Here is a 24,571-nt window from a genome sequence, read left to right on the forward strand (position 1 = left end):
GAGGAGATGGTGGTGGCCAGAGGAAACATGGGCAGTCAAAAGAGTCACTGTGTGGAAATGTATGAAACACAAATAAATGTCACTCCTTCTGAATTAAGAGAGAAGGGGAAAGGTAGAAAAAGAAAGGGAGTAGAACTGCCCTGAAGGACAAAATATGTCAATAAAGAACAGTATGAATGGACATGCAATGAGTAGGATTAGGAAACTGGAATCTCTCTCTCTCTCTTGCCTGCTGTAAACTGTGGTCATTTTAAAAATTAAGCCACAAAATTTCAGGTAAAAAACAAAACAAAAAAAAACTCCTACCACAAATTAGCACTGCCTCTTACCCTCTATATAGAAAGTGGTTCCCTGGGAACTACTGCCTGCCACTATGTAGATCATAGACAGACTTGCTTATGAACCCTTTGTGGGGCTGCGTATCACAATCTTTGCTTATTTTCTCACCATCTTACATCAATTATGCATTCTTAATAGTCAGTGTTAAATTGACAGAGGAATATAATTTTTTTCTTACTCTAAAAACTGACTTCTCTTTGGTCTCATGACATTGACTGACATGACTGAAAATGTTTTTTGCTGTAAAATGTTTATTTTAAGTTGTACACTTTTTGATCTCTCTCTCTCCCTCTCTCTGTCTCTCCCTGTCTCTTTCTAATCAGAACAGCTTTCAACTGTTTCAAATTCACTGAATTGGGGGGTTTTTTTCTTAGCAATTTCTACATTATTTACAGAGTAAAGTAGCTATTAGGTGGATGGAAAAATTCAGCAGCAGGAACACTTTGTGACCCAAAGTAGCAGACCATTTGCAGCAGCAAATTTATAGAAGAAAATGATGGTATGAAAAGCATCTTTTTGGTTTTGGGGTTCATTTTATAAAAATGTTTTTTAAAGATATCACCTAATGCTGGCCATTTATGTTGAAAACTGTGGACCTAATTCCTGACACTCAACCAGTATTTTTTGATTCAGCCCAAGCAGTCACATAGAAAGGGAACTATATGCTGTATAATCGAGAGGTAGAATCGTCATCACCCAGATGACACCTAGCTTTTATTTTGTCTTCTGTTTTCAACTGCTGTGTTCCAGCTAAACAGGGTGTATACTTTTAGTCATCTTTGCTTACTGAGAAGATAAATGTTATTTTATTTGGACTGTATATTGTATATTCTTCACAAAAAGTCTATAGGCTGAACAGCAAATATTTATGGGATTGTAACTTTCTCTAGGCACCCAACATACAAGTGTAATTCTTTTTAACCTTCTTAGTTTGAACCCAACTCTTTTTTTTTTCAGTTTGAACACAAAGATCAGACATTATGGACTGGGACAAAAAGCAGTCAAAGCCACGGGACTAGAGAGATGGAAGGTTAGAAATATTCTGAGCTTGTTTATAAGTTGGAAATCAAGTTAGGAGATTCCACCTGAGGATTTCCTAGAGCAGTTGGGGTTTCAAGATGAAGCAATAGCATTAAGATCAATGAAAGAGTGGGAATAAAGAGAGAAAGTAGAGAGAAAGAGAGTGGAAGGTATTTAATGTTCAGTGATTTAGTTAACTTTTTTTGGAAAGAGAATATGTACAGAGATGGAAAAATTATCAGATTTCTTTAGCGTAAGTTCAGAGTCACCAAAAAAAAAAAAAAAAAAGAATGATGTCTTACTGAAATGTTAGTGGTATTTATTGTCAAATAGTTCATCAGAGAGTAATGAATTGGTCATGCAAGTAGAATATGCAAAAGTAGAAAGTCTTTCTTGGAGAAAACCAAACCCTATTAATTTGATATATTAGACACAATTTTTTCATTTTACAGAATGCCTTTTCAGTTTATGAAAAATTCATCAAATGCTTCTTCTTCATAATTGTCACTTAGGGTATTTTTTTACTATTTGACTTATAGATCAACAGGAAAGTATTGTTCTATAAAACAAGCCACACTCGTACTGCAGGTGGAGACACTGCAGCCACTGAGGCTAAGCTATGATGTGATAAACCCTGAAATGCTCATCTTCAAAGGGAACATCTGAACTTTCATAAGACCAGCCCAACTTTTGTCTGATTAAAAATACTGTAGCACAACAATAGTGCTTTTGGCAGTTTCCTTGAGCTCCAGCATATTGTAGAAGGCCCTTATGGAAAATGGATTAAGGAAAGATGAACTTAGTCATTCTACAAAGTGCAATGAAAAAATTTAACTGCTACTTAAAATAGAGAGTAAAAACTGGTAGACTATGAGCAAAAAAGAATCTGTTTCTGTCTATAAAATGTCTCAAGAAGGTGGATACTAATATTTAAAAATGATTTCATATCTAGTCTTTCAACTTCATTTGAAAACTCCGAAGTTCTCATTTCCCTGGGTTCACATTGCAGCATGCATGACAAATAATCTAGAAAAAGTAGTGATTGCCTCTTTAAAGCAAGGCATATATTCTGCAGCTTGTGATTTTTTATTTGTAATGTGCAGTCCTCATTTAAAAATTTTTTAATGTATGCCTGGCCCATGAGGTATTTTAGTTTTCAACCCCCCAATCTGGAAAGTGAATGTCTTGGAAAACAGAATGCACTGAAATAACCTTGAGCATATACTAATCAAGACAAGATCACAGAAATTTTCTTTTCTTTTCTTTTTTTTTTACACAGACAGAGAGAGGAATAGATAAGGACAGACAGACAGGAACGGAGAGAGATGAGAAGCATCAATGATCAGTTTTTCGTTGCAGTTCCTTGGTTGTTCATTGATTGCTTTCTCATATGTTCCTTGACCACGGGCCTTCAGCAGACCAAGTGACCCCTTGCTCGAGATAGCAACCTTGGGTCCAAGCTGGTGCGCTTTGCTCAAACCAGATGAACTCGCGCCCAAGCTGGCTACCTCGGGGTCTCGAACCTGGGTTCTCTGCATCCCAGTCCGATGCTGTATCCACTGTGCCACTGCCTGGTCAGGCCAGAAATTTTCTTTTTACCAATCCTTGTTATCCATCCACCAGCTTAACTGCATTGATCTTATAGAAAGAGCATTTTCACTCAATTATATTTTTAATCACTTACTCTGCTTTATGCACTGGATATAGCAGTAAATAAAGCAGAACAAGTCCTTGTTTTCATGCAAGTTACCTTCTAGTGGGGTAAAGGGGAGACAAGAAACAAATTAACACTTAAGGAAAGGGGTAGGGGGAGGGGAGTAAAAAGAGACAAATATAGGCAGATGGAAAATGATTTGACTTTCAGTGATAGGCACACAACGCAATCAACAGTTCAAATGCCATAGAAATGTTTACCTGAAACCTCTGTTTTCTTATTGATCAATGTCATCCCATTAAATTTAATTTCTAAAAAATAAAAGTAATGAATACAATACACAAATAGAGCCAAATTAGAGGAAAAATAAAGCATGATAAGTAATTCATCAAATATAAGTGGAGCCCTGGACAGTTATCTCAGTGGTAAGTCCTCGACCCAGTGTGTGGAAGTCCTGGGTTCGATTCTTAGTCAGGGCACACAGGAGAAGTGCCCATCTTTTTCTCCAACCTTTCCCCTCTCCTTTCACTCTCTCTCTCTCTTTAGCTCCCATAGCCAAGGCTCCATTGGAGCAAAGTTGGCCCGAACACTGAGGATGGCTCCATGGCCTTTGCCTCAGGTGCTAGAATGGCTCCGGTTGCAATGGAGCAACGCCCCAGATGGGAAGAGCATTGCCCCCTGGTGGGCATGCCTGGTGAATCCACATCGGGTGCATGCCAGAGTCTGTCTGTCTGCATCCCTGCTTCTCATTTCAGAAAAATACAAAAAAGAAAAAAAGGAAAAAAAAATAAGTGGATCAAGAAAATATAGCAAATATATATACACACACACACACACACACACACACACATATATATATATATATACACACACACACATATATTTATTATGTATATTATACATAATATTATTGATCCCAAGAAAGGAAGAAAACCCTGTTATTTTTTAGAACATGGAAGAACCTAGAGGAAATTATGCTAAATGAAATAAGCCAGTCAGAGAAATATCACTACCATATGGTATGGTATCACTCATTTGTGGAATCTAAGAAAAAAAATGCTGAAGTCATATAAACAAACAGCAGAAAAGAAAGTGTGGTGGTTCCTCAAAAAATTAAGAGCAGAACTACCACATGACCCAGCAATCTCTCTACTGGTTATCTACCCCCAAAACTCAGAAACATTGGTATGTAAAGACATATGCACCCTTATGTTCATTGCATCATTATTCACACTAGCCAAGACATGGAAACAATCAAAATATTCTTTGATAGAGGATGGGATAAAGAAGATGTGGTACATATATACAATGAAATACTACTCATCCATAAGAAATGATGACATAGTGACATTTACGACAACATGGATGGACCTTGAGAACATTATCCTGAGTGAAATAAGTAAATCAGAAGAAGCTAAGAACTATATGAATTCACACATAGTTGGTATATAAAACTGAGACTTATGGACATAGATAAAAGTGAAGCAGTTACCAGGGGGGAGGGAGATATGGGGGAGGGAGTGAGGGGAAGGGAGTAAAGAAGGAGAAATATAAGGTGATGGAAAATTATTTGACTTTGGTGATGGGTATACAACATAATCAACAGTTCAAATGCTATAAAGATGTTTATCTGAAACCTATGTACTCTTATTTATCAATGTCATCCCGTTAAATTTAATTTTCTAAATAAAACTAAAAAAAAACCCCAAAAAGTGATTGTCAGAAGCTGGTGGTGGAGGAGAACTAGGCATGTTGGTAAAAGGATAGAAATTTTCATTTTTAGGATTTATAGTGTCTGAGGATCTAATGTATAACATGATGACTAGAGTTGAAAACACTGTATTATATAATCGAAATTTGCTAAGAGTCTAGAAAATAAATGTGCTTACAAAAGAAGTAAATATGTAAAGTAGTGGTGGATGTGTTGATTACTTCAATGGAAGGAATCCTTTCATTATCTATATAGTCATCATCTTGTACATTTTAAATACCTTACAATTTTATTTGTCAATTTTACATCAATACAGTAAAGATAATAAAAAGAGAGTGATGAGTAATATTATTTTATGTAAGGTGGCCAGGGAAACTCTATCAAGTATGTAAGCAGAGATCTATATGAAAAGAAGAAATGAGACATGGGAAAGCTTGTTGAAAAGAGCTCCAGGCAGAGGAAATACCAAATTCAAAGACTATGAGCCAGGACTGTGCTTTATGAGCATGAGAAATAGAAAATGAGATAGTGCAGGTGATATTCAAGACAGATTCAGATAGACAGGATCAGAAATTAAAACAGATATTTAATGATTTTTAGGCCATGATAATTATTTGGGATTTTATTCTAACTGTAACAGTGAGGCTTCTATAATTGGATGGTTCTGATTAGACAAATAATATGATCTGACTTACATATAAAATGATCATTCTGGCTGCTTTGATAATGGTCTGTAAGGAAGAATGGGGAAGCAGAGAGACCAGTTAGGAAGCTATTGCAGTGAGTCAAGCAATTGATGCTGTTGGTTTAGGCTAGGGTGGTAACAGTGAAGGTAAGGAAAATGGTTGAGTTTGGGTATATTTTGAAAGTAGGACTGTGATACTTGCTGGCAGAGTAGATGTAGCACGTGGATAGAGAAAATAAAAAGTAAAAGATAATTTCAAGTATTTTGTATTGAACAACTGAAAGGATGGTGATAACCAAAGAGAAAAAAACCAGAGGATTAGGTTTATAGGGAGGAGAAATCAGGAACCCTGTTTGGAACAAGTGAAGTTTGATATGTCCATTAGTGGGGTGTTTAAGATAGTTATTGAATAGGCAGTTAGAAATAAGACTCTGGAATTTAGGTAGGAAGTCCAGGCCAGAGATATAAATTTGGGAGTTGTAAATCAATAAATCATAAAGTCTCAAGATGGAGATGGAATAAAACAACCAAAACGATCAACAAAATGAAAAGACAACCCACTGAGTTGTCTTTTCACATTTACCAATGACGCATCAGATAAGGGGTTAACATAATTTATTTATTAAAAACCTATAGTACTGAACACCAAAAAAAACCCCCCAAAAACCAAAAACCACAAACAATTCAATTAAGAAATAGACAAAGTACTTGAACACACACTTCTCTAAAGAGGACATGCAGATGGCCAATATACATGTGAAAAGATGTTCAACATCACTAATCATAAGAAAAATAAACATTAGAACCATCATGAGATATCACCTCACAACTGCCAGCATGGCTATCATCAATAAATCAACAAACAAGTATCAGCAAGGGTGAGGAGAAAAGAACCCTTGTGCATTGTTGGAGGAAATGCAGATTGGTGTAGCTACTGTGGAAAACGGTAGGGATTTAACTCAAAATTTAAAAATGGAACTGCCTTTTGACCCAAGCATCCCACTTCTGGGAATATAGCCAAAGAAACAAAAAACACTGATTCAAAAGAATATATGGACCCCTGTTGTTCATTGCAATGTTATTTACAACAACCAAGAATTGGAAGCAGCCCCAGTGCTCAAAAGTATATGACTATATAAAAAAAGATGTGGTGCATCTACACCATGGAATACTACTTGGCTGTAAAAAAGAAAGAAATCTTACCTTTTGCAACAGCATGCATGGATCTGGAAAGCACTATGCTAAGTGAAATTAGCCAGTCAGAGAAAGACAAGCACAATATTATTTCACTTATATGTGGAATCCAATGAACAAAATAAACTAACAAATAAAATAGAAACAGACTCATAGATAGAGAACAAACTGACAGCTGTCAGAGGGCAGGAAGAATGCAGAGCTATATAAAAAATGTAAAGGGATGAAGCAAAAAATACTAAACCAAACCAAAACAAACAAAAACCTCACAGAGAGACATCAGCATAGCAGTTAGCAGAGGGAAAGGGAGGTGAAAGAAGTGGAAGAGGAAATAGGGGGGATAAATGGTTATGGAAGGATTCTAGACTTGGGTTGCTGAACACACAATACAATGTACAGCTGATGTATTATAGAATTTTTCACTGGAAACCTATGTAATTTCATAAAACAATGTAAACCCAGTAAACTCAATTAAAAATAAATGAAGATACCACCTCACACCGTTAGATTAGCTATTATCAACAAGACAGGTAACAGCAAGTGTTGGAGAGGCTGTGGAGAAAAAGGAACCCTCATCCACTGTTGGTGGGAATGTAAAGTAGTACAACCATTATGGAAGTAAGTATGGTGGTTCCTCAAAAAACTGAAAATAGAACTACGATAAGACCCAGCAATCCCTCTACTGGGTATATACCCCCAAAACTCAGAAACATTGATACGTAAAGACACATGCAGCCCCATGTTCATTGCAGCATTGTTCACAGTGGCCAAGACATGGAAACAACCAAAAAGCCCTTCAATAGATGACTGGATAAAGAAGATGTGGTACATATACACTATGGAATACTACTCAGCCACAACAACATGAATGGACCTTGATAACATTATATGAAGTGAAATAAGTAAATCAGAAAAAACTAAGAACTGCATGATTCCATATATAGGTGGGACATAAAAATGAGACTAAGAGACATGGACAAGAGTGTGGTGGTTAACAGGGAGGGGGAGAAAGAGGGAGAGGGGGGGAGGGGAGGGGAACAAAGAAAACCAGATAGAAGGTGACTGAGGACAATTTGACTTTGGGTGATGGGTATGCAACATAATTGAATGACAGGATAACCTGGCGATGTTTTCTTTGAACATATTTACCCTGATTTATTAATGTCACCCCATTAAAATTAATAAAAATTTATAAAAATAAATAAATAAATAAATGAAGGGAATGAGAACAGAGGACCTAAACTCTGGGCAAATCTAATACTCAGATATCAGGTAAATAAGAATTAATAGTCTTCACAGGTACTTATTATTTAGACACCTTTCCTTGCAGAAGCCATGAGGGGTGACAGTTTTACAGTATCCTTGGTTTCTAATGTCAGAATATTAGACATTTTAAGACTGATAGTTGTGGCTTTACTTATTAAAGAGAAATGGGTTTATTTTAAAACTTAAATACACCTATTTCTATCTCCACTGGCTGGATGTTAGGAACCTCATTATTTTTCTCATAGCATATTTTTAAATTAATAACACTATATATGTTTTGCACAATTTTTTTGCTTGTTTGTCTTTGTCTGCCTTGAAAACTATAAGCCTCGCACAGACTTTGGGATCTCTAGCTCATTCAGCATGCTATTCTCTAGAATCTGGCACAACGCTTGCTAAGCCAACCTTAATAATAAAAGAAAACTTCATTCATTAACCAGAATTGGTTCTGAGTGTCTGTTACTTGCCAGACATAGCCCAAGTTGCTGAGTATTCAGAGGTGCAGCAGACCCTGGCTTAGAGGAACTCTGAACCTAAAATAAAACTGAGATGGACAAGAACAAAGTGATTCTGGTTGTAAGCTATCTGGACATGATCAGTGGCTGCTCTTCATGTAGCTGGACTAAAAGGTTGGCTAGTGCATAGGACAACTTGTGTAAGTTCTGTACAATAACGAACCCTGTTTGACACTGGTATGTTTCACACCGTATTGTTATCGTTTTAATCTCAAAGTAACTATACAGGTTAGATATTATTATTCTTATTTTACAGATGAGAAAACAGAGGTTCAGAATGTCTAATCAGACATCTTAGTCATACCGAACCAGGCAGTTGAATCAGTGGCTGAACCAAGATCTTGTCAACCAGGGTCTCCTGCCTTCACTTTCCATATTACACTCATTTATACTTAAATATTCCATTATTTTAAGATGAAACAAATTACAACACTGTAAGAAGTGGTACTAGAGAAATAAAAGCATTATTTCAAAATAATGAAATTTCCCTAGTTCTCCTGGAGCTGCAAGTCAAGGTCAAGTATTAAAGAGCTGGCTGGAAAATAACAATTCCATTTGGCAAGGAGCTACAACTAGTGACCTCGCTGACTGAATCTGTTCTATTGCTCTATAGCCTAGACAACAAGAACACTGATTAAGAACATTTGTTCTGTTACATTAACAAAACCTTTGCCAGATGCACACATACAGAACTTATTTAACCTTTTGCAATAATCAAGAGTTGTGGCAGGGTAAGAGTCAATGTCAGAAGCTGCTCCAGCTGCTGGGATTGTTGCTGTTTTTTCTCCTTTATTTGTAAATTTACAATTTATTTTCTTTTCTCATTAATACAACTTCCACCTCATCTGGAATCAACTCTAGAGAGGGATTTTCATAAATTCCAAATTATTTAAAAATGTATGCACTTCCTCTTAACATCAAGTCCTATCATTAAACATTGTTTATAATGTTTATTATAACAATTGTAAAAAATTAAATGCTATTATTAATTATTTATATTTACATTTTAGTAGTTTGTTTCCAATCAATAATGAAATTTATAAGATTTCATAAGATGGAGTGAAATATAGTTAATTTTATATGTTAATACCTATGACAATTTTAAGTAACCCTTATTTATAACCAAGGTATATTTTATCTTATGGTTTTAACACATAATAATATTTCATTTCATTTACCCACCTCCTAATTGTATAGAATACTATAGTTATTTTTGCTAATATCCACAGCAAGAGAGAGACAGACATTTTTTTTTCCCTAAAAAGAGATAGGAGCCTGACCTGTGGTGGCACAGTGGATAAAGCAATGACTTGGAATGCTGAGGTGACTGGTTTGAAACCCTGAGCTTGCCTGGTCAAGGCACATATGGAAGATGATGCTTCCTGCTCTCCCCCTCTCTACCCTCTATCTAAACTGAATTAATAAAGTCTTTTTTAAAAAGACAGAATGTTTAATAGAAGTTTATGCTAAATGATAACATAAAATCAGAAAACAAATCTAACTTTGATAGTTACTTGGTAAGTAAACAAACCATAGTAATCATTACAAAACTAAATACCCTTTTTACGCAGCAGAATACTGGCATGTTTCCGTCCATTTCGATTTTCCACATGGCAGGTATAATTTGCCAGGTCAGCTTCCACCACTGAATCAAAGATGAGTGCCAACTCAACTTCTTTTTCTCCAAGATGTTCTTTGAGTAGCCTGAAATAAATACAATATTCTTGGATAAATTGGTTTTATTTGGGAAGAAAGCAACAATAAAAGGACTATAGATGCTTACAAAGCTCACACAGGTTTTCAATGGCCATGGAGAGTCCTGACTAGGTATATGTGCAGAATCTTCAACAGGTAAACACAAAAAATATCTGTTGGTGTGAAGATCAGATGCGAAAAGAAAGAAGTGAGAAATTCACTCAGCAAAAAGAAATATTAGCATGCCACTGAGTTTTGATAAATGAAGTCAACATAATTTGTGTGGCAAAAAAAAATAAAAGGAAGTATTGGGCTTCATATTCTAAAATGAATTTATAAAACAAATTATATTTTTGCACTACGACGTGAGGATGAAAATCTATAGGAGTGTAGGGCTTATGACAGACATTAGAGTTTTGACAACAGTGGGTGAGAGGGTAAAGAAAGGGGCCTTGAAAACAGTTGCCTTATAATAAGTACACTGAGGATGTTAGTACCCTTCTATATCCAAGTTTTATCTCTATTTTGGACACTTGGTAATGAATGCTGAGAAGAGTGCTCTAATTTATTGTCATTAACATAAAATTGGAAAGACAACTGTGCTCAGATAAAACTGGGTTCTATCTAAGTACAGACCTTCCACTAACAAGCTCATGAAGAATCCATATAAAGTCATTAATTCAGTGGGCCTTATTTTACTCACCTTTAAATTGGGAAAAATGCCTACCATATTTACCTTAACTTTGTTGGGGGGAGTAAATAAGTTAAAGTGATTTAAAAGTAAATAGCACTATGCTCATGCAAAGGAATATTATTAAACATCAACAATTCATTATCCAAAGGTAGATTTTTTACATCTTGGCTCCTCCAGAAATATCTGTATTTACATTTGTTCATACTTAAAAATTGGCTTGGGTTAATCTCTTTGGCTGTCTTCCAAAAGAAGAAAGGTCTTAAACTTGGGTTAGTAGAAGACAGTTCCTAGAATTTAAGACTGTTCCATATGAAATCTGAAATCCAGATTATATTGCAAATAGATATGCTTTTAAAATTAACCCTGTTTTTATTCATTTCCAATAATATACATATCTGAGAGTTGATGATTCTGGAGTTTATAACTGAAGTAAATCTCCTCTTGCCCTTTACACTGATGTGCTGCTACTGACACAAACAAGTATCTATCTATTATTTTTCTCTTCCTTGTTGGTTTTCCTCTCTTTCTTCTCTCCCAAAATATATCAAATCAATGAAAAAATGATAATTTATAGTCTTCACAGTTTATGTTGAATTTGACTCTTTCCATTTTCTCTTTGTTATGGATAAATCAGTTCTTTTAATTCTGTGTAACTTGTCATGGAAGAATCCCCTTTAGTGTAGGAACTACTAAAGCATACTGAATTAAATTTGATTTACAGCTTCACATGTAGGGCAGCCACAGCCTCTGCCAGGCATGAGGCAGAAAGCTGATCCTGTCTCTCTAGACCAGTCTTCATTTCTAATACAGTTTCCAAAAACAGCTCTTTACAGGCTGCAAAAAGAATCTGGAGAGAGGATTTGAAAAATGATCCTTCATCTGTCTATTAATATAAATGAGGTGTCTTAATTATCAACTCTTAAAAATCTAGGGGTAACCTGCTTTGTTTGTAATTAAAGGGCAAGTTGATGTTTATGTCTACAAATAATTCTGCAGAGCAGTCACAATTTCCTAGCAAATATTGATATAGAACAATGTATCAATGATTTTTTATCAATTCCCTAATAAGTGCTTAGCTGTGAGCTATATATTTGATTTAAGAGAAACATAATCATTAAAAGACCAGGTCTCTACTCCAAATACACATTAAAATTTAACAATAGCCCTGGCCAGCTAGCTCAGCAGTAGAGCAATGGCCTGGTTTGTGGAAGTCCCAAGTTCAATTCCTGGCCAGGGCACACAGGAGAGTGCCCATATGCTTCTCCACCCTTCCCCCTCTCCTTCCTCTCTATCTCTCTCTTCTTCTCTGGCAGCCAAGGCTCCATTGCAGTAAAGTTGGCCCGGGTGCTGAGGATGGCTCCATGACCTCAGCCTCAGGCACTAGAATGGCTCTGGTTGCAATGGAGAAAAGGTCCAGATGGGCAGAGCATCGCCCCCTGGTGGGCATGTCAAGTGGATCCTGGTTGGGTGCAGTGTGAGTCTGTCTCTCTGCCTCCCCACTTCTCACTTCAGAAAAATACAATAAAAAAATTTAACAATAAAACAGTATCTGCACAGTTAAAAATATACAGACAAAATGAGGTAACGCAGAGTGGTATCGTCATGCTTGCAATGGGATTTCAAAGAAAGTAAACACTATTATTTACTAAATTAGCTATTAAAAGCATGAGAATACTTTGACTAGACAAAAAAAGGGAGAGTTTTCTAAGGAGGGAATATAGAAGAAGGTTATTGGAGAATTGTGAAGCAGACACACTGAAGAGACTGGTTTTAAAATGAAGGATACAAATGAGGGGATCTGGGATATATTACAAATAACTACAGATAACTCATTCCAAGGATTAACATTGAAGACAAGTTATATGTAAAAGTGAACACTGAGAAAATAAAAAAGGAAATAAATTCAGGTGACAGATGTCACTACCTATAAAAGCTTAATGTAGTTAACACCCATGATTAAAAGAAACACTAGAAAAAGCTCAAAAGTTGTCATTCTCTTCTATAAAACAAGAAAAATTATGAACAAAATAAAAATTAACAACTCTTCTTAAGTTTATCAGAAAGTTGAGGTCATAGGCCAAACTCCTGACCCTAAAACTTGAAGCTGAATGCAAGCTAGAAGCAATTTAGAAGCAAATTCTGAGAATTGCAGTGTCCTGGAGCAGAAAGCCAGGAGCAGCAGCCATTAGCAATAGAAACACTTAAACTGTAATTGATGAGTCAATGTATACCCAAATACTTGAGAGTTAGTCCATGAGATTGAATTGTAAAAGTGCTCCATGCTTTCGTGAGTTTTGTTTCTTGGGTCTCAGGGTGAAGATCAGAGAAAGCTTCCCTTATTCCTCTGGTAGGGGAAGAGAAAAGGCAACTATCTTGAAATAAACAAAGAGAACTCTGTCCTCCTGCCTTTAAGGAAACTCTTCACAAGAGCCTAAAAGACTTTGGTTTTACCAAATCAAGTTTACCTGAAGGAAGGAAAATGCCCAATTCTAGCCTTCTCAAGGTTTCCTGTCTCACCTAAGAAGTGGAGGAAAGCCGAGAAGTACTTGTGAAGGTTACAGCCTATAAGCACAGGCTAACTGAAAGACTGAAACTTTACCATAGAAAAATAGTATGCTTTCCACCACATCTATCAGGCTTTGTTATGATAACAAGGGCTTTCAAGCTGAAAGAACTGCAAATCTCAGACTCTATTTAAGAAGCAATCTCTAGGAAATCTCCTAAAACAATGGGAATATAAACAAGTACTTTCTAGAAAATTTTAGCCTCTTATACCAGCAACTACAGCAAACAGTGGGCACAGCTTAACTCCTAGCCATATAAACATAAAATGTCACACTAAAGGTGTATTATCCATCTTTTACTTGACACATTATATGTTGCTTTCAACAACAAAAAATAACAACACAAATAGAAGGCATGTTAAAAAGCCAAGAAAAAAAATATGAAGAGATAATTCAAGTATCAAAATCATATTCAGATATAGCACAAATATTAGAAGTGTTATACTGGGAATATACAATAATTATAATGAATATGTCAAGGGCTCTAATGGAAAAGTGAACAAGATTTATCAACTAATAGGTAATGTAATTAGAAAGATGGAAACTCTAGGAAAGAGTAGAAGGAAATGTAAGAAATCAAAACATAGCAACAGAAATAAAGAATGCCTTTCATGGGCTCATCAGTAGACTGTACATGGCTAAAAATCAAGTGATTGTGAAATTATGTCAATAGAAACACCCTGAACTGGAATAAAAAAAGAGAAAACCATAAAAAACTGAAACAAAATATCCAAGCACCTGATGGATAATTATTAGAGGATCATACATGTCATAGAAATAGTAAAAAGAGAAGAGACAAATAAATAATAAATATGTGTGAATGTTAATAGTTGAGAATTGTCCAAAGTTAAGAAAAGATACCAAACCACAGATGCAAAAAGCTAAGAGAATATTAAGCAGAATGAATACTAAAAAAAATTACCTTGATATACCATATTCTAACTGCAGAGAATCAGAAAAAAAAGAGAAAATCTTGAATGAATCCAGAAGGAAAAAAAATTACCTATAGAGGATCAAGAATCAGTAATACATCATATTTCTCTTTAGAAATCAATTAAGCAAGAATAAAATGGGGTAAAATATTTAATATTAAATAAAACAAGCACCAAATTAGAATACAGCATCTATTTAAATTACCCTTAAAAGTAAAAGAGATATACAGACTTTCTAACAAAACAAAACACTGAGGGAATTATTTCCAGTAGACCTGGCTTACAAGGAATGCTAAAAGAAGTTTTTAAGAGAATATGAAAATAATATAGGTAAGAAATTTTTATCTAAATAATGAAAAAATTGTTAGAGAAATAATAAATGAAGATAAAACATTGTATTTCTATACACAATTGATCTCATAGGTAAGAGTTTATTTAAAATAATATTGGCAATACTAGAAGTTATAAAAAGTTCTGGGCCCTGGCTGGCTGGCTCAGTGGTAGGGCATCATCCTGGTGTGTAGAAGTACTGGGTTCGATCCTGGTCAGGGCACACAGGAGAAGCACCCATGTGCTTCTCCACCCTTCCCCCTCTCACTTCTCTCTATCTCTCTCTTCCCCTCCAGCAGCCAAGGCTGCACTGGAGCAAGTTGACCCAGGTGCTGAGGATGGCTCCATGGCCTTGCCTCAGGCACTAAAATGGCTCTGGTTGAAACGAGCAGTGCCCCAGATGGGCAGAGCATCACCCTCCAGTGGGTTTGCCAGGTAGATCCCAGTCAGGCATATGCAGGAGTCTGTGCCTCCCAGGTTCTCACTTAAGAAAAATACAAAACAAAACAAAACAAAATGTTCTGAGGATCTTATATATAGCACACTGACTATTATTAATAATATATGGTATACTTGGAAGTTGGTATGAGTATATCTTGACATTCTTACCACATTAAAAAAAGAATTAATTAGGTTAACTATGAGAGGTGATGAATGTATTATCTTGATCTTGGTAACAATTCTTCAATATATATATATATATATCAAATCATCATATTGTATACTTTAAATTATACAATTTTATTTTTCAATTGTTCTTTAACTTTAGTTAAAAACGTGACAAGAATAGCATACACACATATGTATGTATTTTATTTAGTGAGAGGAGGGGAGGCAGAGAGACAGACTCCTGTATGTGCCCCAACTGGGATCCATCTGGCAAGCCCTCTAGGAGGTAATGCTCTGCCCATCTGGGGCATTGCTCCATTATTTGGCAACTGAGCTCTTTTTAGCATGTGAGGTGGAGGCCATGGAACCATCTTCAGTGCCTGGGGCCAACTCTTTCAAATCGATCCATGGCTTCAGGAAGAGACAAGAGAGAGAAGTGAGAGGGAGAGGGGTGGAGAAGCAGATGGGTGCTTTTCCTGTGTGCCCTGGGAATCAAACCCAGGACATCCATATGCTGGGCCAATGCTCTATCACTAAGCCAACCAGCCAGGGCCAGCATCAATATATTTGTGTTTGCAGTGTAAGGGTAAGTAAAATTAACGATATAAAAGATGCAATGCAGGAGGATTTGAGAATACTCTGTTATAAGGTACCTGCACTGACTGTGAAGCAGTACAGTATTATTCGAAAGTGGACTTAGATGATTTGTAAATGTATATTTCAAAGTCTATGGATACTCCTAATTTTTTTTTGTTTGGTGACAGAGACAGGGAAAGACAGAGAGATGGACAGATAGGGATAGACAGACAGGAAGGGAGAGAGATGAGAAGCATCAATTCTTCTTTGTGGCACCTTAGTTGTTCATTGATTGCTTTCTCATATGTGCCTTGACAGAGGGGCTACAGCAGATCGAGTGACCCCTTGCTCAAACTAGCAACCTTGGGCTCAAGCTGGTGAGCCTTGCTCAAACCAGATGAGCCTGCGCTCAAGTCGGTGACCTTGAGGTTTTGAACCTGGATCCTCTGCGTTCCAGTCTGACACTCTATCCACTGCACCACTGCCTGTTTAGGCTCTCTAGCTTTTTTTTTTCTTATTATTGTTTTCTATTTCATTTAGTTCTGCTCTAATTTTTACTATTTTCTCTCTTCTACTGACTTTGGTTTGCCTTTCTTCTTCTTTTTCTAGTTCTTTTAGATATGATGTTGGATTGTTTGCTTGAGATCTCTCTTGTTTCTTGGTTACTAGTTGTGTTTTGATGAATTCAATCTAGATCCAATAGAATTGTGAACAAACTGCCCAAGTCTCTAAAATTCAGGATTCTTTATCTGTAAAATAGTATGAATCTATTTATCTCAGACAACTATCATGAAAATCTTAATGTAATTTAGGATGCCACAATTTGCTATCAACTGTGTAGTATAAAAATATGAAGTGGAATCATTATTTTTATTTACTAATTATAGGTTCCAATCTAGAGAAGCTTACTATACAAGACACCATATTTGAGAATAGCCATCTTAAAAGTATGTTTACTAAATAGATATATAACAAATATTTCTTAAGTAGATTTGAAATATTTTATGCCTAGGTCAACTTTAAGACCCACTGTGGAAATTAAATTGTGAACAGTAGAATCACCACTCTTCCAAAAATCCTCCTTCAGAGAAGTGACAATTAACACTGCCCAAAAGTAAAACACTATGCTTATGTGTTGACTTTTCCACTGATGGCTTCTTGTGACTTACAAAATCTACATTCATAGACAGGCATGATGAGATTTGAAACTTATTTAAATCAAGTCAAAATGATTGATCAGTGTTTCTTCTTCCAGCAGGATGAGTTTTGGAGGAGGAAAGACATGGTGTGTGTATGTGTGTGTGTGTGTGTGTGTGTGTGTGTGTGTGTGTGTGTGTGTGTGTGTTGCTTTATTTTGGGAATGCCAGAACAGGTGGGTGCTCTAAGGCACTGAAAAAGTTTGGTGGCAAGTTGTCAAAAAGAGCCCATCATTTTGCTTCAACCTGCCTGTAGCTCCAATAATTTCCTTTATACTTTGAGAACAAACTATAACAAACATGTTCACAGCTCCATCTATTTTTAAAAATTGGTGAGTTATTAAAAGGTTATTTAAAGTCTAAAGATTAACTCACTTTATTTCAAAAAATACAATCTTTTCATACCTATATCACATCTCCTCTTTTGTTAAGAGCATTTCACTCATTCATGGAGAGAATGTTGAGGTAAAGAGATGGAAACAGAAGGGCAGAAAGTGATGGAGCAAGAATAAGAAAACCAAAAATAAAACCAAAGCCCATATTCAACTTGCAGCCTTTTGCTAATTGAAAGTAAATGAAATTATTTGCATTTTAAGGAGCTTACCTGAAAAACCTCAAGAAAAATTGAATATGTTTTTCAGATCAAGAATTTTAAAAGATTTGGTAAACTGCTTTATGGTATTTCTTGAGAAAAAAACACATTAGATATTGATAAGGAGATTTGTGAAATGAAATGTGTAATCCAAATGTTACTTTTCATTGGGGCAAAACAATTGCATTTAAATTCATGCGATTCCCTTCCACAATCAGATGCAATTCACAGCCTTGCAGGCAAGCTTAAAAGATATTATTTCTTGTTCAATAGAATTGGTCAATGTCTCTGACATTTTTCACTAGCACTGTGGAATACTCACTACCACATTATTTATTCTTTTAAGTTGCCAAGATTCTAGTAAGATTAATAAAGAGGAAATTCTGTAAAGGTATGGGCCTTGGTTGTCCTTCTTACATTGTTTACAACCAAAGACTATCATTTTCATGAACTCTCTTATACCACTTTGGAAGTCTTTGCCATTGAGTTTTAACAGAGGGTCATAAATTAAGAAGTTCTCTCCTAATGATGATTTTCACTGGGTCTCCTCCAAATAATTATTTGAGTTCTCTGAAAAGACATAATAGAGCTTGTAGAGAGCAGCTTGTTGTGATGACTTTAAAATGGTAAGATAGGCCTGACCTGTGGTAGCTCAGAGGGTAAACTGTCAACCTGGAATGCTGAGGTCACCAGTTCAAAACCCCAGGCTTGCCTGGTCCGGGCACATATGAGAATTGATGCTTCCTGCTCCTCCCCCTCTTCTCTTTCCCTCTCTCTCTCTCTCTCAAATGAATAAACTAAAAAAAAAATTAAATGGTAGTAAAATATAACTAGTAAATTCAATAAAAATAATAAAGTAATAAACATAATTTAAAATAAAATATAACCAAAATATGAGCTCAAGCTGGTGAGCCTGTGATCAAGCCGGCAACCTTGGAGTTTTGAACCTGGGTCCTTCTCATCCCAGTCTCATGCTCTATTCATTGCTCCACTGCCTGGTCAGGCTGAAGAAACTTTGGAACGGTGCAGAACACTTACAAATCATGTGCATTAGATAAAAAATATTTGGATGCACCTATGTAGTATTTAATGCATCGTCCATGCGGAGTTCAGAAATCAAGCACCAGCTTGTACAGTGTTGTACTGTTATGCATGGTAAGACAAAACTTTATTATTGTGGTTACTGTTTCCAGCCAGCTAGCTTATGTGCTGTCTCTAACTCCCACCCCCTCTGTAGTTCACTTTTTCATGCTTGCACAAATAGTGTTCGGGCAAACTTATGTAGGATTCAATGCTTGGTAACAAGTGACATTCAGAAACCAAGTATCAGCTTGCACTGTAATGCACTATTGTGCGCAGTATGATAAAATTTAATCTGTTGCATGTTTCTATTTCCAGTTCCCTCCATCTCTCAATGGTATTTTTTTTTAATTTAGTGAGAGAAGGGGAGGCAGAGTCAGACTTCCACGGGGCAAGCCCACTAGGGTGGCATGCTCTTCCCATCTGGTGCCCTTGTTCTATTGCAACTGGAGCCATTTTTTAGCACCTGATGTGGAGGCCATAAAGCCATCCTCAGTGCCTGGGCCAACTCACTTTAATAGAGCCATGGGTGCAGGAGGGGATAAAGAGAGAGAGAGAGAGAGAGAGAGAGAGAGAGAGAGAGAGAGAGAAAGAAGTGAGAGGGGGAGAGGTGGAGAGGCAGATGGGTGCTTCTCCTGTGTGCCCTGACTGGGAATTGAACTTGGGACATCCATACACTGTGCAGGCGCTCTACCACTGAACCAACTGGCCAGGGCTCAATGGTATTTTTTCACACTTGTACAAATAGTTGTGCATTTATTCTCATGTTTAGAATGTGTCAATATAGGCAAAAAAAATGTGTATTTTAGTATCACTGTGCTGTAAATTTTAAACCATACAAAATAAACATAAAAATAAACAAAAACATTCTAACCTTCATCAAAAGCAAAAATAATAGTCAAAAGAATAGTAATGGCACTGAAAATAAACAAGTACTAGTGCTTTAAGTTTAAAAGAAACAGTGAGAAAGTGTATTGATAATTTATTATTTACAACAGGAACAAAAAGGTAAAGAAAAAATTTGTTAAGCAGTAGGATAAGGAATATTTAAAACTTAATTTCACTGTAACACCTGGTAGTGAATGATCGCCATAGCCCTTGAGTATTGTATGTCTGAAGTTCTCTCAAATGATGCAATGAAACCTTCCAAACTGACTCATCATTTGCATTCAAAGCATAGCAATCATATTGACAAGCCACTGCAGTTTTTTAAAGGTTACGCAATCAAATGAAAAGTCAGAAAATTCAAGTGAAGAAAATGACTCGTGACAAATTCCTACATTGAGCATCTTATTTAGCTGTCCTTCAAATACTAAAAATGAAAAACAAAAGTTTACTATTAGTGAAGAATTACTACAATCTTGCATCTTAGATGTCACTTGGGAAATTTTGCATCCTCAAGCTGCACCAAAACTTGAAGCTTTGATTATTCAGGGTTTTTTATGATTCCATATAAACCTGATGATTTTTTATTCCATGTTTTTAATAAATGACATTAGAATTTTGATGGAAATTGCATTAAATTTGTATATTGCCTTTGGTAATATGGTCATTTTAACTATATTTGTTCTTCCTATCTAAGAACAAGAAGTATTTCTCCATTTCGTTGTGTCTTTTTAAATTTCCTTTAATTTCTTTAAAAAAAATAATTAGATTTATATGGAACTATAAAAAGCCCTGAATAGCCAAAGCAATCCTAAAGAAAAGGAATGAAGCTGGGGGCATTTCAATACCTGACTTCAAACTCTATTATAGGGCCACGACAATCAAAACAGCATGGTATTGGCAGAAAAATAGACACTCAGACCAATGGAACAGAATAGAAAGCCCAGAAATAAAACCACATATATACAGTCAAATAATTTTTGATAAAGGGGCCAACAACACACAATGGAGAAAAGAAAGACTCTTCAACAAATGGTGCTGGGAAAACTGGAAAGCCACATGCAAAAGAGTGAAACTGGGCTACAGTTTGTCCCCCTGTACTAAAATTAACTCAAAATGGATCAAAGATCTAAACATAAGACCTGAAACAATTAAGTACATAGAAGAAGACATAAGTACTAAACTCATGGACCTGGGCTTTAAAGAGCATTTTATGAATTTGACTCCACAGGCAAGAGAAGTGAAAGCAAAAATTAATGAATGGGACTACATCAGACTAAGAAGTTTTTGCTCAGCAAGAGAAACTGATAACAAAATAAACAGAAAGCCAACTAAATGGGAAATGATATTTTCAAACAACAGCTCAGATAAGGGCCTAATATCCAAAATATACAAAGAACTCATAAAACTCAACAACAAACAAACAAACAATCCAATAAAAAAATGGGAAGAGGATATGAACAGACACTTCTCCCAGGAGGAAGTACAAATGGCCAACAGATATATGAAAAGATGCTCATCTTCTTTAGTTATTAGAGAAATGCAAATTAAAACTGCAATGAGATACCACCTCACACCTGTTAGATTAGCTATTATTAACAAGACAGGTAATAGCAAATGTTGGAGAGGTTGTGGAGAAAAAGGAACCCTCATCCACTGTTGGTGGGAATGTAAAGTAGTACAACCATTATGGAAGAAAGTATGGTGGTTCCTCAAAAAACTGAAAATAGAACTACCTTATGACCCAGCAATCCCTCTACTGGGTATATACCCCAAAAACTCAGAAACATTGATGCGTAAAGACACATGCAGTCTCATGTTCATTGCAGCATTGTTCACAGTGGCCAGGACATGGAAACAACCAAAAAGCCCATCAATAGATGACTGTATAAAGAAGATGTGGCACATATACACTATGGAATACTACTCAGCCATAAGAAATGATGACATCGGATCATTTATAGCAAAATGGTGGGATCTTGACATTATTTACGGAGTGAAATAAGTAAATCAGAAAAAACCAGGAACTGCATTATTCCATACGTAGATGGGACATAAAAGTGAAACCAAGAGACGTTGATAAGAGTGTGGTGGTTACGGGGAGAGGAGGGAGAGGGAGAGGGAAGGGGGAGGGGGAGGGGCACAAAGAGAACTAGATAGAGGGTGACAGGACAATCTGACTTTGGGTGATGGGTATGCAACATAATTGAATGACAAGATAACCTGGATATGTTATCTTTGAATATATGTATCTTGATTTACTGATGTTACCCCATTAAAAATAAATAAATTAATTAATTAATAAAAAAAATTTCCTTTAACAATGCTTTGTAGTTTTCAGGATATAGGTCTTTTACATTCTTTGTTATATTTATTCCCAGGTATTTTTTGTTGTTGTTGCAAGTATAAAAGGGATTATTTTTTTTAGTTCATTTTCTGAAGTTGCATTGTTGGCATATAAGAAAGCAATAGATTTCTGTATATTAATTTTGTTTCCTGCAACCTTACTATATTGGTTTATTGTTTCTAATTGTTTTTCTGTGGAGTCTTTGGGGTTTTCTATATACATATCATCTGCAAAACACGAAACTTTTACTTCTTCTTTCCCAATATGAATGCCTTTTATTTCTTTCTCTTGTCTGATTGCTCTGGCTAGAACTTTCAGCCCTATGTTGAATAGGATTGGAAAGAGTGGGCAGCCTTGTCTTGTTCCTGATTTTAGAAGAAAAGTTTTCGTTTTTTACCACTTAGTATGATATTAGCTGATGGTTTCTCATAAATGGCCTTTATTATGTTGAGATATTTTTCTTCTTTACCTATTTCGTTGAGTGTTTTAAACATAAAAGGATGTTTATAGCAGCATTGTTCATGGTGGCCAAGACATGGAAACAACTGAAATGCTCTTCAATAGAGGATTGGATAAAGAAGATGTGGTACATATATACAATAGAATAATACTCAGCCATAAGAAATTATGGCATAGTGACATTTACAACAACATGGATGAAACTTGATAACATTATACTGTGTGAAATAAGTAAATCAGAAAAAATTAAGAACTATATGGTTCCATACATAGGTAGGACACAAAATTGAGACTTATGGAACATAGATAACAGTGGAGTGGTTACCAGGGAGAAGGGAAGGGAGGCGAGGGAGGGGAGCAGAGGAAGGGAGGGGCATAAAGAGAAACAAATATAAGGTGACTGAGGATGATTTGAATTTTGGTGATGGGTATACAACATAATCAAATGTCCAAATGATATGGATATGTTTTTTTTCTAAATCTATGTACTCTGACTGCTCAATATCACCCTGTTGAATTTGATTGTATAAATAAAAATAAATTAATTTTAAAAAAGAAAAAAAATAACCTTAAAGCTATACCACGTTTGGACAATATTGTTCTGAGAAAAATTGTTGATAAGGCCAATGATTTTGAAGAGCAAATTGTATATGGGATAAAGAAATAAAAATATTTTGCCTTTCAACTTGATTAATTAACTGATGTAAGTAACCATGTTATTCTACTTTGCTTCATGATGTATACTGATGACAAAGACTTCAGGGAAGAACAGCTCTTGTCACGATTTACTTGGTTGGATCACTAGTTCAGAGGTATTTGCTGGTAATGCTCTTAATGAGATTTTCAAGTAGAGGGCTTAGAATGGGGAAAGTGCATCAGAGTGTGTATGGATTGAGCTATGAGCATGGTTGGACATCACTCAGGGGTAGCTGTGAAAATAAAAAACATTGCACACACAGAAATGTTATCCACACACTGTATGATTCACTGGCAGCATTTAGTTGCAAATAAACCCTTCCTTGAATTAAACATAGTGTTGAATGACGCAGTGAAGATTGTCAATGATATTTGTAGTTGATGTTTGATCTCCAGACTGTTCCTGACACTATGTAAAAGCATAGATTCACAAACAACCAACATCTCCTTCTTTATACAGAAATGAAGTGGCTCTTAAGAGGAAGGGTTCTTTCATGGCTCTTTGAGCTGAGAATTGAAACAGTTTCTGTAAGAGCAAAACTCTGCATTAGTAGAGTTTTTGTTGGATAAAAAAATGTATGGCCAAGCTTGTATGCATGGTGGATATATTCAACTTCTTAAATGAACTGAAGATTTTTCAGGGATTTAGCACAAACATTTCTATATTAAGATGCATTAAAAAAAACCCAAAAAACTTGTTCTTTGGGAAAGTTGCATAAAAGAAGAAAATGTAGAAATTTCCTTACTTTTCCAAAGATTTTTGATTGCTGCAAACATCAACTGGAAATTCATATTTAATATAATGAGTTAACATTTAAACATGTTAGTTCAAAACTTTGACCATTATTACCCTGAAAATGAGGATCTCCATAATGGTAATCTTTGGATCACTAACCCATTCATGGAATGTATAAACTCCTGTCCCTTTAGTTATTATGAGAAAGAAAAACTGATAGACTTATATTCTGATATCACTCTGCTGTTCAAACATAAAATGCAATCATGCAATCATGGTCACAATTTGACATACCACTGGAAGAAGAATATCCATTTCTTGGTTACAAAGCTATTAAAATCTTAATCAAATTTCCTAATACTTGTGTGAAAACACTTTTTTTGACCCTACTACTAATAAAAACCAAACAGAGAAACTGAATGGATGTTAATGCAGTGCCTCATCTCTTGAAAACTAAACTGCACCCTCAGTATCAAGTATTCTTGCAAAAAAGAAACAGCCAAATTTGCACTAGTATTACTTGAATTAAATATTGATCTGTAGAAATTTCAGTTGTATTCTAGTTATATACTTATTAGTGTTCATCTGGCTAATTTAGGAAGTTTTTATTTTAGAGTATTAAAATTAAAAGATAATGCACAAAACACTAATAATCGTTTTTATTTCTGCCTTAGTAATCCCCAAAATAATTTTCTTCTTTTCACCCGTCCCCAAGTGTGAAAAGGTTAAAAACCACTGCTCTATACTGAATATTTGCTCCTACCCTTCTTCATATGTTCAAACCCTGACCCTTAAT

At 35.6% G+C, this 24,571-nt stretch overlaps 1 protein-coding gene across 1 annotated transcript in view; it reads right to left on the reverse strand.

The window, feature by feature from the left end:
• Positions 1-24,571, reverse strand: part of IL1RAPL2 (interleukin 1 receptor accessory protein like 2) — a 583,210-nt gene that overhangs the window by 51,597 nt on the left and 507,042 nt on the right. The window contains exon 7 of the mRNA XM_066357822.1: positions 9,943-10,088. Coding sequence (XP_066213919.1) covers positions 9,943-10,088 — 146 coding nt within the window. The remainder of the gene's footprint in view (positions 1-9,942; positions 10,089-24,571) is intronic.

Source organism: Saccopteryx leptura, chromosome X, assembly GCF_036850995.1.
Source record: "Saccopteryx leptura isolate mSacLep1 chromosome X, mSacLep1_pri_phased_curated, whole genome shotgun sequence".
Classification (NCBI taxonomy): domain Eukaryota; kingdom Metazoa; phylum Chordata; class Mammalia; order Chiroptera; family Emballonuridae; genus Saccopteryx; species Saccopteryx leptura.